We start from the raw sequence: 14,447 nt of genomic DNA on the forward strand, positions 1-14,447 counted from the left end.
GTACACATCCTCTTCTAGCTCACCATTAACAAACGTTGTTTTCACATCTATTTTACATATTTCATAATCATAGTATGCCGCTATACCAAGAAAAATGAGAATTGATTTGAGCATTGCCACGGGAGAGAAAGTATCGCCAAAGTCAACTCCTTCTTTCTCACGATATCCCTTGGCAACAAGACGGGCTTTGTAGGTCTCCACTTTTTCGTCTTCTCCAATCATTTCTTTAAACCTCATTTACATCCTATAGGTTTTATATCCTTTGAAGGTTCAACTAAAGTCCATACTTTATTTTCCTTCATGGATTCCATTTCGAATTCTATGGCCTTTTGGCATTTCTCATAATCAGAATTTTGTATAGCCTCTTCATAGGACTTGGGGTCATCATCACTATGATCAACCTCATTTGATATATCATCTTGCACCATTAGATTTAATCTAGTTGGTACATGACGTTCTCGTGTAGACCTTCTAAAAGGTGTTTTTACAACCTATTCACCTTGTGTTGGATTTGGTTGTTGTTCAATTTGGTTTAAAACTAGTTCATTAACCTGTTCTTGAACTACATTTAGTTCTTGAACTTCAACTGTTGAATATGGAAACTTCCTTGTTAACTTTAAAAGATCCAATAAAGGTTCTTCAACTTGTATCTCATGATCTTGATTTTGTGTTGATTCATTAGTTTCTTGAACTTCATCAAGTTCTATTTCTCTACTATAATTTTCTTCCAAAAGAAATTCCCTTTCCAAAAAGGTTGCTCCTCTAGCCACAAACACTTTATGGTTAGAAGGGTGTCGAGCCCCCTTTTTCCCTCCTCGCGGATAGAGATCCGGGTTTTGACATTCCATGTGGTGTGATAACTCATTTCCCTTTTGGGAATTGGGTATTTGAAGAGTCGCCACCTAATGATTTTAAAGGTGCGTTAGGACACCTAGGGTGATTAACTCTTGGGATTGGTTTGCATTACCAGAGATTAGGGTAAGGGCTTAGGGTAAGGGCTCGAAATAACCTCGAGGAGAATGTGTTAGTCACCCCTCTTGGTCCACAACTATGGGTCCCGGCCGAACTTATATTCACAAATTAGTCCAGTTGAATCGAATAGGTTGCAAGTAAAGCATGTTCAAGTAATAAGATAAAGATTTTTGAACAAAGGTTTTAAAAAGGAGTTTCGGAAAAAGGGGAGTCCTAGGTTGGTTAGCCTATAGGATCACCCCACACAATGTCCGGTAAATACTCCTCGATAAGGGGATACACGTGACATTAGTGCATAGCCATCATATCCCATATCTACCCTTCCCATCCCCTTAGTGGTCATGCAAAGCGAGTGTTTGGTCAACGATCTCTATTGCGTGATGTTATCCGTCCCTTCTCAATGGTGCTGGATGGATTTAGGACCTCTACCTATAGGTGGTTCTACACAGACCCCTAAGGTTTTAAAGGTGAAAATTCTAAGGCGACAGGCAAAACAATTAGGACTTTTAGCACATAAGATAAAGGGAGCAATTAGAGGCTCAAAGTTTCCTCCTAGACAAGCCACATACATAGCACGACTCAAGCACAATTAAGGTCTTTTATTAAACAATATCTTAAGATAGGGTATCTAGGTAAATATACAGAAGACAAGAAATTCATTTTTTATAAACTCAGGAGTAAGGACCTTAGCAATTGCCTATTGGTTTCTTAAAGCCTGCCAGGATCAGAAAAACATTAAGTCGTAGAAACGATTTCAGAATCGCAGTTTTGGAAATGCCCTACAGGCTTGCCTATATGCGGATGACTACATTATATAGTAAGATAGCCCAGATTTTAAAACAGACTTTTGAAAATCCTATGGGCATGTTGTCTCATAACATATTAAGGCAGTTTTAAAAGAATTATTTCAGAAATATAAACTACTTAATTAAACCAATTCAGAAGTGAGCTAAACGTTAACCAGATTGAATTATTTAAACTAAACTTAGGTGAGATCCATAGACAAAATTTGATATCATTCCCTATAGGCATGATATCTAAGTTTAATAGTGATTTTAAAGGCTTGCAGGTGTGGAAACATACATAAACACTTGTTATAACAGAATCTAGGTTAAATTACATCCTATAGGCATGGCATCTATTTGTTAAGCCGATTTTAAGACATTGCAGACATGATCTCTATTACGGAATCATTTGAAGCCTATAAGCATGGTTTCTAGCATGGAGAGATAAACATGACAAGATGTAAAGACCATATGAATGAATTTCAAAAGTAAACAAGAAAATAAGAAGCCAGTCTATAGGGAGCCTTCAATTAGGACCTGATTTCCAAAGCCTCCAATAGCTTCAAATGCCTCAATCCCATAGACAAAATCATAGTCTAGGTGCATCAAAGATCCCTAAGGATCTCAAGGATCCCGGGCAGTGCTTACACCTAGACTTGGTAACCAAAATTGAATAAGTGAAGCGTGGAAGGGTCAGCCTCAGTATGCCAGAGTTCAAAGGGTTCTCAAGAGAATCCAAGGCAGTACACATACTGGAGGGGGCAGAACTTATTGACTTAGGAGTAGAGTGAAAGTGCTTGACACAAGTATAAAGATTTTAAGGAAAAAACTGTATTAAAAAGGAATATTGTTTGAAAATGATTTAGTAAAACTACAGAGGCAGTTTTAAAAGAAATTGGAGTAATCAACAAAAGCCCAAACATAACACCTTTAAAACAGTTCATACACAACCAGTAGTCACAGAACCAAGGCAAGTTCGGTAGTTAAAATAGGGGTCAAGGGATTTGGGGTAGACAAAACACTTGATTGTGAACACATAATCAAGCAAAGGTCTAGGAATTGGTATAGACATGCTCAGAAATAGCTGACCAGGGGTAACATACCAGGGATTTGGGGATATATGGAGCACATGGTGGCAAACACGTTGGTGCAGACATGTTCAGAAACAACACAGAGGGGTAACATACTGATCTTAAGGAAGGGGAGTACATAATAATGTACACATCAACTACAAGTTTCACAACAAAACCATAAATAGAAGCAAAGTAGAATTAGGATGAATTGAAACAATAAAAGAACCATATTGATGTTGGAACTTTGAATTGAAACTAGAACATGCAAGTAAAGAGGATAGTAAGCAAAGTGAAAGAGCAGGAGAACATAATGGTTAGCCTTGGCTAGCAGTCGGCTAACTTAAAGCAGTAGCAAGTAGCACAAAAGAGAGCAGAGAATTTTAAGTGTGAGAGAGAGTTTTGAACCAAGAGTGTCTGTGTTTTTGTGTTAATGAAATACTAAGGTATTTATAGTTTGAAAACATGTAGAAAATAAGGTAAAAAAAATCAAAGTTCATCAGTAATTGTGGAACTCAGAATCAGTCAGTCAGGAAATCAAGGTAAGTACTCCCTTTAATTGAGGAGTTAACTTCAAACGGTAATAGACATATGACAAATAAGGAAGGAAATTGTATAAGGCTGAACATGACAAATAAGGAAATATTCTCTGCATAGTACAAGTACACAATAGGTAATATAGGCTAGGTTCAGCATATTTGAATCAAGGAAAGACTTAAGAGATCAATTTATAGCATAATTGACCATAAAAATCATTCGGATATCATGCGAAGTCAATGAATGGTCAATCACAAAGATTCAAGGATTCAAAAATAGAAGATAGTACTGATTTAGCACCACTTTATAAGATCAAACACATGGTAGGCAAAACCAGAACCCTAAGAGGTTGAGTAGAACAAGAATCATACATAAAATTAGGGATTCATGTAGAGCATAGACTGGATTAGTAAGCTAAGCATGATACAGGTGGAAGAAGTGAAGAATCAGAACATTGGTGAGCAAAATAGGGCAAAATCACACAGTAGGCAGGGATAACCATAATTATGAACCCTAACAAGCAAACATAGGGCAAAAATCACAGAATCATAGAAACATACAGATTAAGTGAACATGTTATCAAAAAAAACTCAGAAACCCCAGATTGGAACTAAAAAATTAGGGTTTACAACATAAGCGAGTTGGAAAAAAGAGTAAAATCATAGAATCAGTCGAAATATGCAAGAGATAGAAATTTTTAACATAAAGAATTGGTTTAACCAAAGTGCAGAAGAAGTTCTGAAAACCCTAGTTTGAGAAGAAGATGAAAACTACTTGAAATCGATGATTCTTGTAAAGAGATTTAAGAATAGTATAAAACATCAAAGGAAAAGACTCAAATCATTTAAAAGTCGTATAGATCTAAGAGATGTAAGCAAAAATTAGGGTTTCAGAAGAAACCCAAGTAGAGATGGAAGAACCTATTTAGAAACTCAAAGATCGTAACAAATATAGTTTGATTTTGCTCGAAATCACACCAGAGTAGCGATGAACAGCCAAATAGCAAACCCTAGATACAAGTGGGCGTGACCCAGGGCCCTTGAAGGCCTCAGAGAAGGTGAGCACGACAACAAAGGAACCATTGAAGGCTTAGGAGTGAAGGTTGGTCACCGGAGAAGACCGGAGAAGGAGGTCGGTGGTTGAGAGGAGCTAGGGTTAGGTTGAGTGGTTGAGAGATGAGATAATGCGGAGGCGGAGGGATTTGGAAATGAGGTAGGGTTTTGGGGGGTCTTTGGAATTAAAAAAGGAAAGGATTAATACGGGTCGTTGATCTGGGAGATCAACGACCAGGATTTAATTTGTCTTGGATCGGGTAGACGGGTTCAAGGTTTGGGTCGGGCAATTTGGTAGGAAACTGGGCTGGGGTTGGGTTCAATTTAGGTTGTAATTGAAATGTTAATCTCGCTATAACTTAAATAGCCAATTTTCCCCATTTAATTTATAATAAATAATAAATAATTTCTAGAAAATAATTTTATGTACTAAAATGATTGAAAATATATATTTATCATTTTAAAAATTAAGGGACCAATTTTATGCATATAATATGTAATTATTGTCACACCTCCTTTTTGCGCGTCCGCCCCGAAGGGTAAGATGCGCGAGGGAGTTTTTCCAATTTAAGTGACAATATTCAAAATGCGATTATTTATTTAATTCAGAGTCGCCACTTGGGAAAGGTTTGGCTTTTGGTGTCCCAAGTCACCGGTTTATCTTGAATCCCGAATCGAGGAAAATATTCGACTTTTCCAAATGAAGTCTGCGAACCAGAAATTCTAAGTAAGGAATTCTGTTGACCCGAGGGAAGGTGTTAGGCACCCTCGAATCCCGTGGTTCTAGCACGGTCGCTTAAATTGTTATAATGGCTAAATATCTGATTTAAATACATGTTGTGACTTATGTGCTTTTATTAAGTTTAAACCGCTTTTATTATTATCATTTATTTTTATAGAATTGCAACGTCGTGAAAATGCATCTCGAACCACGTCACAATCAATGCACCCGTGGTCGTCGACACATTTTGACTCCGTTGAGATTCGGATTTGGGTCACATCAATGTGCACCCGTGTTTAAGAAGGTTAAATTATTAAAGGTGCGCCTAAAGCAACTAGCGTATTGTTATTTTGGGAAGGCCGTAAAATTCGCTAAACGGCCTGTCCCGAATTCTAAGTATTTTAATATATACATTTAGAGGGCCCCGCAGCTTGTGCATTTTTGTTTGTCGAGGCTCGTCTCATTTTTATTTAAAAGGATAAACCTACAGTGACTATATTTTCCTATTAAGTTCGTCTCTAAAATAAAAGAAAATCTCTTAATTAATTACATGCTAAAAACGTAACTTATTAATTATTAGTTTACGGCTAATGCGAATGGAAAATTGCGACCGAGTTTGTACAAAGAAAAACTGCTTTCATTCTATATTCTATTATTCAATAATACTAAAACGTGAGATTGACACACCATAATATCAAAACAGATTAACTATTCTTTGATTAATTTAAACTAACATTATTAGATGAAGAAGTTATACATATGTGACATCGTTACTAATTTAATCAATCAACTACATTTTTATACAAAGAAAAGAAAATTATATTCAACCACAAATCTAAACAGGAGGAATTCAACAGGAACAAAGCCTGATTAATATTTCAATTAATGATTACATTAAATGGTTGCACATTCCATGAATTATATAGTTACATCCTGTATACCACTAAATGAATCATATATCGCGGTTTTAGATCAGCCTAAGCTTCAATTAAGTACAAACTTACTGATGCATTCTCTATTGAACTACAGACTAAAATTTACACAATTTAACAACATTTATAAAAAAACTGTAAGTAAAGCAGCAGATGATTACAATTCCTTCAGATCTTTCAATTCATAGTTTTCATTGTTACATCAGTATGAGATGTGTACCTGGGACTGCTTACAATGGAAGAAGCAGGAAAGTTAGTAGAGCAGGAGTAGAAGATAGCAACAATGGCAACCAACACAGTAGTAACAAACAAGTACAACAGAACAAGTTCCAGTGCAAGATGTAGCTATAGCCGATGGAAAAAGTAGCAAATGATAGCAGCAAGCAGTGGAGTAGGATCAGAACTCAGACAGACCAAATCCAGAAATAAACCAATGAAACACACAACCAATAACCTCAGTTGGGACTTGGAAAAATCAGTATTGATTAAACAGGTCGAAACAAGTGAAATCAAGACAACAATAGGAAGAACAGTTTATGATTTTGTCTGTGTGTTTTCTATCTCTCGCCCTCTATCTATCTGTGTGTTTTCTCTAACTGTCTCTTGTATATATGCCTCTCTCAATGTGTATCTGTATATGCCTGTCTATCTCTTTGTATCCTCCTCTCAAAAAATCTTTTCCCCTCTTCTGAAAAATGTTCTCCTCTTCTGAAAAATGTTCTCCCCCCCTTTTATACCTAACATCAGGCCAATTTACAGCCTGTTAAAACAATCAGAAACCCCTCCTTTTCTGCTGTTTTTCCACTCAAACATTTAAAAGTAGAAACCCTCCCATGAGATTCCCTGACAGCCCTTTTATCACCTTATTAAACTAAAACCAGACATGGGCAGCAAGAATATAATCTGACAGCACATGCTGTCCAATTATTTTAATTCCTTAACAGCTGACCATACACATGTTGCCCAAAATCTAAACCAAGTGAACATGCTATCCATTTTAAAACCAAGGTCTGAACTGCAACTATAACACCACCCTTAAATGTTTTCTGATTCAAATTGAACAAATCACAGGCAACATACTCTGTTCCTAATTGAATTCAAACAAAATATCAGCAGGAAAGCCAATAACATGGATCAAATTATTACCATTCAAAGCTGAACTAATTGACGACATATATTGAATCGACTATGTGAATCACAACACATACAATTGAAGCTCAATGATCAGAATCCAACAGTATTAGCAGGGGGTTCAAGTTGTACTGACCAAAACAAAATTGGCCCTGGGAACTAATTAATCGACCCATTTCAATTTCAGTTGGTTGTACAGTTTACACATACACACATTATCAGCAAATGAAGAAAGATTTGTCCAAATACAAAGGTCCGGGCAAGGTGGACAGGAACAGTCGACAAACAATTCAAAACAAAATCAACTAAACATTTGGGGCAATGAACAGACATTCAATTACAACAAACACATGAACTGATAAGAAAAGGAAAGCAAAAATACCTTAAAATCTTGAAAAATCAACAAACCCTAGCTCGGATTTGAATCGACCTTTCTTGGGGTTGAAAGGACTTTAATCGAAGTGTTCCCAACTAAGAACACTTCGATTAAGGTCCATTAGACCCTAATCTTCATGGTTCAAACGGACACAGATCGGGCTTAGGGTTTCTAGGGTTCCTAAGGGGCAGATTTGGGATTTGTGTTTCCCTGGTAAGATTCGGACCAAACCAAGCATGGTTTGGTCACGAGGGAGGTCAGAGGAGTGCCCGGTATGAACCTGGGGTGGTTTGGTGTAGATCGAGTTTTACTCGAATCTTCAAATGAAGATTCGAGAACCTAGGGGTTGATTCGAGGCAAAGGGACAACAGATCCATGTTCAGGGTGGTGAGGCGGTCCTATGGTGTTAAGGTGGTGGTCACCGGCGTCCTTGCCGCCGGGTTTTTGGTGAAGGGAAAAGGGGGCGACTCTAGGGTTCCGAGGGTTTGGGTCTGTGAAGGAGACGACTCGAGGGGGGGTGTTTGGATGGGGCGTGGGGTAAGGTTTTAGGTTTATATAGTTAGTGAGTGGATAGATCCTGGCCGTTGGATGAGGTGAGATGAAGGGCCAGGATCTTTCAGCTGGTGGGGAACGGTGTCGTTTCACATGCCAGGGGTTGGGTTGGTCCGGGGTTAAACGGGTCGGGTTCGTGTGTGGGTATGGGGGATGTGATCTTGGCCGTTGATCGTCCTGAGATCAACGGTCTAGATTAAAAGCAGCACAACTGGATCGGGCAAACAGGGATGCTGGGTTGGGTTGTTTTAGTTTGGGCCTGTTTTTTTTAATTTGGACTGGCCCAATCCGAAAATCCTTCCTTTCTTTTTTTTCTTTTTTTTTCTTTTTAATATCTTAAATTAAATTGCCAAATAATACTATAAAAACATTAAACAACAATTATCACACAATTAACATTTAATTACACTAACATCACTTAATGACAAAATAGAATGAAAGATGCATTTTTGTGATTTTCCTTTTAATAACCGGATTACGGTTCACACGACATATATTTTTTATATTTTTGTTTTGATAAAAAAAAATGGACAAGATCACAAATAACTACCAAAAATGCCACGTAAATTCCAAAAATTGTACAGCAGGACCATTTGCTATTATTTTTATTTCTTTTTGAGTGATTGTCGCGTAAAACAAAAATCACGTGCTCACAGCTGCCCCTCTTTGTTCGGAAACACGAAGAGTTTTCGTGCAAAGATAAAGTGAGCGGATATGAGCGACTTTTGCCTATTGGAATACTCCGTGTGAAGCATATTTTAAAAGATTTGACCGAATCTTCACTTCAAAGATTTCCTACATATTCTGGGCTAAACAGGAATCAGGTCAATGTAGTTCGGGAAACTTTGGTAGCTGGGACTACCATGGGATTGCAATGCTTGTCGTTACTGCTGTTATTGTTGCCGCTGCTGCTTACCGACTCCTTTATTACAACCAAAGGAAAATTGAAGCTGAACTAACTATGTGTGCCTGTCAACCGCTAGTTACAAGATTCCTATCTATGATTCTTTTGCAACTTGATCTTGGGTCTTAGCTGATTTTGTTTGTAGACTTCGATCCGAATCTTGATGCTTGCAAGTTGTAGGCGCCTGTTTATTTCTGCGACACTGAGTGAGACGGGATTGGTAGAACTCGGGACCTTGATTAAATCTTGGAGCGACCCGCCCTTCGCTTTTCCCAATATCTCGTAACATCTTCTTTTGTCTTTTCTTCTTTTCTTTATTCTGGGTTGAGACTTCATCTCATGGGTCGTCTCAATCCATGCGCCTCGAGGTCCGACCTGTGGGGAAAAACAAAGCGAACGAAATTTTCTGCCCCGGTTTCACTAGGAAAATTTCGTGAGTTAAATGCTGGGAAGTTCATAGAATTGATGAATGGATTGGAGAATTTTAGTCTAACAAATGCAACTCCGGGATTGGGTCCTTAATATTGCCACAAGGTAAAAATGCTCAGTTCAGGGTTGGAGCTCTAATGCTGGCTAAATGGAAAAAGTTCAGTTTAGGGTTGGAGCCCTAATGCTGACTAACAGACAATGCTCAGTTCAGGGTTGGAGCCCTAATGCTGGCTAAATGGAAACAATTCAGTTTAGGGTTGGAGCCCTAATGCTGACTAACAGACAATGCTCAGTTCAGGGTTGGAGCCCTAATGCTGGCCAAATGGAAAAGGTTCAGTTTAGGGTTGGAACCCTAATGCTGACTAACAGACAATGCTCAGTTCAGGGTTGGAGCCCTAATGCTGGCTAAATGAAAAAGTTCAGTTTAGGGTTGGAGCCCTAATGCTGACTAACAGACAATGCTCAGTTCAGGGTTGGAGCCCTAATGCTGGCTAAATGAAAAAGTTCAGTTTAGGGTTGGAGCCCTAATGCTGACTAACAGACAATGCTCAGTTCAGGGTTGGAGCCCTAATGCTGGCTAAATGAAAAAGTTCAGTTTAGGGTTGGAGCATTAATGCTGACTAACAGACAATGCTCAGTTCAGGGTTGGAGCCCTAATGCTGGCTAAATGAAAAAGTTCAGTTTAGGGTTGGAGCCTAATGCTGACTAACAAACAATGCTCAGTTCAGGGTTGGAGTCCTAATGCTGGCTAAATGGAAAAGTTCAGTTTAGGGTTAGAGCCCTAATGCTGACTAAAGGGAAAAGTTCAGTTTAGGGTTGGAGCCCTAATGCTGACTAACTGGGGAAAAGTTCAATTTAGGGTTGGAGCCCTAATGCTGACTAAAGGGAAAAGTTCAGTTTAGGGTTGGAGCCCTAATGCTGACTAAAGGGAAAAAGTTCAGTTTAGGGTTGGATCCCTAATGCTGACTAAAGGGAAAAAGTTCAGTTTAGGGTTGGAACCCTAATGCTGACTAACTGGAAAAAGTTCAGTTTAGGGTTGGAGCCCTAATGCTGACTAAAGGGAAAAAGTTCAATTTAGGGTTGGATCCCTAATGCTGACTAAAGGAAAAAAGTTTAGTTTAGGGTTGGAGCCCTAATGCTGACTAAAGGGAAAAGTTCAGTTTAGGGTTGGAACCCTAATGCTGACTAACTGGAAAAAGTTCAGTTTAGGGTTGGAACCCTAATGCTGACTAAATGGAAAAAGTTCAGTTTAGGGTTGGAGCCCTAATGCTGACTAACTGGAAAAAGTTCAGTTTAGGGTTGGAGCCCTAATGCTGACTAACTGGGGAAAAGTTCAGTTTAGGGTTGGAGCCCTAATGCTGACTAAAGGGAAAAGTTCAGTTTAGGGTCGGAGCCCTAATGCTGACTAAAGGGAAAAAGTTCAGTTTAGGGTTGGAGCCCTAGTGCTGACTAAAGGGAAAAAGTTCAGTTTAGGGTTGGAACCCTAATGCTGACTAACTGGAAAAAGTTCAGTTTAGGGTTGGAGCCCTAATGCTGACTAAAGGGAAAAAGTTCAGTTTAGGGTTGGAACCCTAATGCTGACTAACTGGAAAAAGTTCAGTTTAGGGTTGGAGCTCTAATGCTGACTAACTGGCAATGCTCAGTTCAGGGTTGGAACCCTAATGTTGGCTAAATAGAAAAATGCCGGAGATACTAACTGACCCCCTCTTTTTTTGAGTTTTTTTTTCTTGTTTTTTTTTAGTAAAATGTAAAAGAGAATTTCGTGGAAACTTCCCTTTCGAGTGGATTCCTTATTTGCCAAACTGTTTCTTGCACTCATGTCTTGGATCATACATGTTTCAACTTTTCAAACAAAGAACAATTGTTAGCTCGGAAATGGCGGTTGGTTCGGTGACCTTGATTGTTCCAGTTGCTTTGTTGCGTTCTTATTTCTGTTGAGAAACTCTGCCATTGACAGGCTTGCATTTCCAGATTCTGTGATGATTTGCCTTGTAAGGCTTTTTTTTTTTTCGTTTTGCTTGGGGATTTTATTGGGGAGATTCTGTGGAGATTTGTACAAGGGGAAGCTCTATGGGGATTTGCCTGAAAACGGCTCTATGGGTTTTTTTTTTTTTTTTTTTACAAAGCGGACTTGCTAGGGATTTGTTGGGGCAGGCTCGCTGGGGAATTTTACAAAGCGGATTTGCTGGGTATTTGTACAAAGTGAAAAACCTGTGGGGATTTTGGTGGGGCAGACTCTTTGGGGGATTTTTTTACAAAGGGAGGACTTGTGGGGATTATTTTTTTTGTTTTGTTTTGTTTTCGTGACTTTACTTAGAATGCAGTCAACATCATGAACCATCATCAGGTTCGGACAAGCATACCAATGAAGCGGGGCATTTCCCTTGCGAAACGAAATTCCGTGAAACCAACCCTGCCACCTGTCCTTTCCGGTATATCTGGAACTTAGGGTTAAAAATGAAAGGGATTCGAAGAAAAACAAAGAACGGAGAAAGCAAATTTCAGAAAAGAAGTGTCCCTTTTGGGACAAGAAAGACTTATCTAAGGAAAACAATGCTGACTTTAAATGGACATGACATGCTCTTTGGACTGGACGCCTGACCTTCAATGAACTTGCATTTCCTCCCAAACCAAAATGGACCTGTGTTTCCAAACCGGTGGAACTTTGCCGAGACTTCTGGGGTGGAGTCATTCTTTCGGCCAACAGCGCCCTTTGCGGGTTTTCGCTAGTTAACCTCTCTCATTTCCCTCCTTGTTGTCGCTTGATAGGACTCTTTGCGAGTTTTTACTAAACAAGCTCTCTCATTTTGGTTTTTCTACTCCCGTCGCCTCGCGGTGCCCGAAGGTTTTCACCAACAAGACTCTCTCATTTTATTTCTCTCAATTTAGAGTGTACCGGCCTCCATTCGTGATGCTTCTTGGCTTCCCGCCACCTTTGGTAATTGATCTGAAGGGCTTGTGCTTGGCAAAGAAAAGTAGATGATACTACGACTTCTAAGCCGTTTGACGTGCCCCGGTTTCAATTTCAGGGTAAATGGGATTTTATTATTGGTGTGACTGAACCTCAGAGAGAGGCTGCATACGTATCCTTTCGGAATCAAGTCAGACGTAGTTCAGGCTCTCATCAATGTTTTTTTTTTTTTTCGAAGATAGCCAAAGAAGTGTGATTGGCTCAAAGGGCTTGTAGCGAGAGTCGATAATGTTTGGGGTAGTGGGAATAAACCTTCATCATTTAAAATGTGTCAGGACCGCTGGGGTGTCACTCAGACGTAGTATCTTTTGACTGCATCCGCATTCACCGCTATTTCGGGATCATTTCCTTCAATATCACCTAGGTACAATGCCCCTCTCGACAATATCTTCCTGATGATGTATGGGCCTTTCCAGTTTGGAGCAAATTTCCCTTTCGCTTCCTGGTGATGTGGCAGAATGCGCCTCAGTACCAGTTGACCCACTTTGAAATTCCTAGGTCGGACTTTCTTGTTGTAAGCACGAGCCATTCTTCGTTGGTACAACTGCCCGTGACAAACCGCAGCCATTCGTTTCTCGTCAATCAAAGTCAACTGCTCCAATCGAGTCTTAACCCACTCGCTGTCTTCGATTTCTGCTTCGACAATGGTTCGGAGCGAAGGAATTTCTACTTCTGCTGGTATCACAGCCTCGGTCCCATAAACCAACAGATAAGGGGTTGATCCTAGTGATGTGCGTACCGTAGTGCGATATCCCAACAATGCAAAGGGTAGCTGTTCATGCCATTGTCGGGAACTCTGGATCGTCTTCCTCAAAATCTTCTTGATGTTCTTGTTTGCCGCTTCTACAGCGCCATTGGCCTTGGGCCGGTAGGGAGTGGAATTCCTATGCGTTATTTTGAACCGCTCGCATACATCTCCCATCAAGTGACTATTCAGGTTTGCTGCATTATCTTTGATGATAGTTGCAGGAATACCGAAATGACAGATAAGATTTGAATGTACAAAATCCACTACAGTTTTTTTAGTGACCGACTTGAGAGTGACAGCATCTACCCATTTTGTGAAGTAGTCGATGGCAACCAGTATAAATCTATGTCCATTTGAGGCCTTCGGCTCGATCGGACCAATGACGTCCATGCCCCAAGCAACAAATGGCCAAGGCACAGACATGGGATGCAATTCCGTGGGAGGTGCATGAATTAAATCACCATGCACCTGACATTGATGACACTTCCGAACGAAGCTAAAGCAGTCATTTTCCATGGTCATCCAGTAATAACCCGCTCGAAGGATTTTCTTTGCTAAAACATACCCGTTCATGTGAGGTCCGCACACTCCTGCGTGTACTTTGTGCATGATCTTTCTTGCCTCCTCAGCGTCAACACATCTTAGTAGATTGAGGTCCGGGGTCCTCTTATACAACAATTCGCCGCTCAAAAAGAAACCACTTGCATGCCGCCTAATGGTTCTCTTTTGATCTCTAGTATCATGCTCGGGGTATTCTTGTGTCTTCAAGAACCTCTTGATATCATGGTACCATGGTTGTGTACTCGATCCTGTCTCGGTTGCGTTGCAGTAGCCGTGTCTTTCCCTGATTTGGATTTCCAAGGGATCGACGTGGGTGTTGCCTGGGTAAGGTAGCATTGAAGCCAAGGTAGCAAGTGAATCTGCTAATTCATTGTGACACCGCGGGATATACCTGAACTCTATTGATTTAAAACGCTTTCCGAGGTCCTCCACGTGCTGTCGGTAAGGAATAAGCTTGACATCCCGAGTTTCCCATTCACCTTGGGCTTGCCGGATAATCAGGTCAGAATCTCCCATAATCAGTAAGTCTTCGACATCCTGATCGATCGCCATATGCATGCCCATGATGCAGGCTTCATACTCAGCTGTATTGTTCGTGCAAAAGAAACGTAGTCTAGCTGTGGCAGGATAATGCTGACCGGAGGGCAAAATCAAAATTGCCCCGATTCTTGCACCTTTGGCGTTTACGGCCCCATCAAAGAACATC

At 40.0% G+C, this 14,447-nt stretch overlaps 1 protein-coding gene across 1 annotated transcript; it reads right to left on the minus strand.

Annotated features, from left to right (window-relative positions):
- Positions 1-233: 233 nt before the first annotated feature.
- On the minus strand, positions 234-848 carry LOC138873355 (uncharacterized). The gene is made up of 2 exons (XM_070151820.1): positions 500-848; positions 234-418 (listed from the first exon to the last, which is right to left on the minus strand). The coding sequence occupies exons 1-2, from the start codon at positions 846-848 to the stop codon at positions 234-236; spliced, it is 534 nt and encodes a 177-aa protein (XP_070007921.1).
- Positions 849-14,447: the final 13,599 nt, after the last annotated feature.

The sequence above is a fragment of the Nicotiana sylvestris genome, chromosome 7 (assembly GCF_000393655.2).
Source record: "Nicotiana sylvestris chromosome 7, ASM39365v2, whole genome shotgun sequence".
NCBI lineage: Eukaryota > Viridiplantae > Streptophyta > Magnoliopsida > Solanales > Solanaceae > Nicotiana > Nicotiana sylvestris.

What these genes read in the sequence shown, in the direction of transcription:
- LOC138873355 (XM_070151820.1), bottom strand. Translation starts at nt 848, where the DNA reads ATGGAATGTCAAAACCCGGATCTCTATCCGCGAGGAGGGAAAAAGGGG. An exon ending in ACAACCAAATCCAACACAAG is followed by an intron (nt 419 to 499) that starts GTGAATAGGTTG and finishes TAATGGTGCAAG; the next exon opens with ATGATATATCAAATGAGGTT.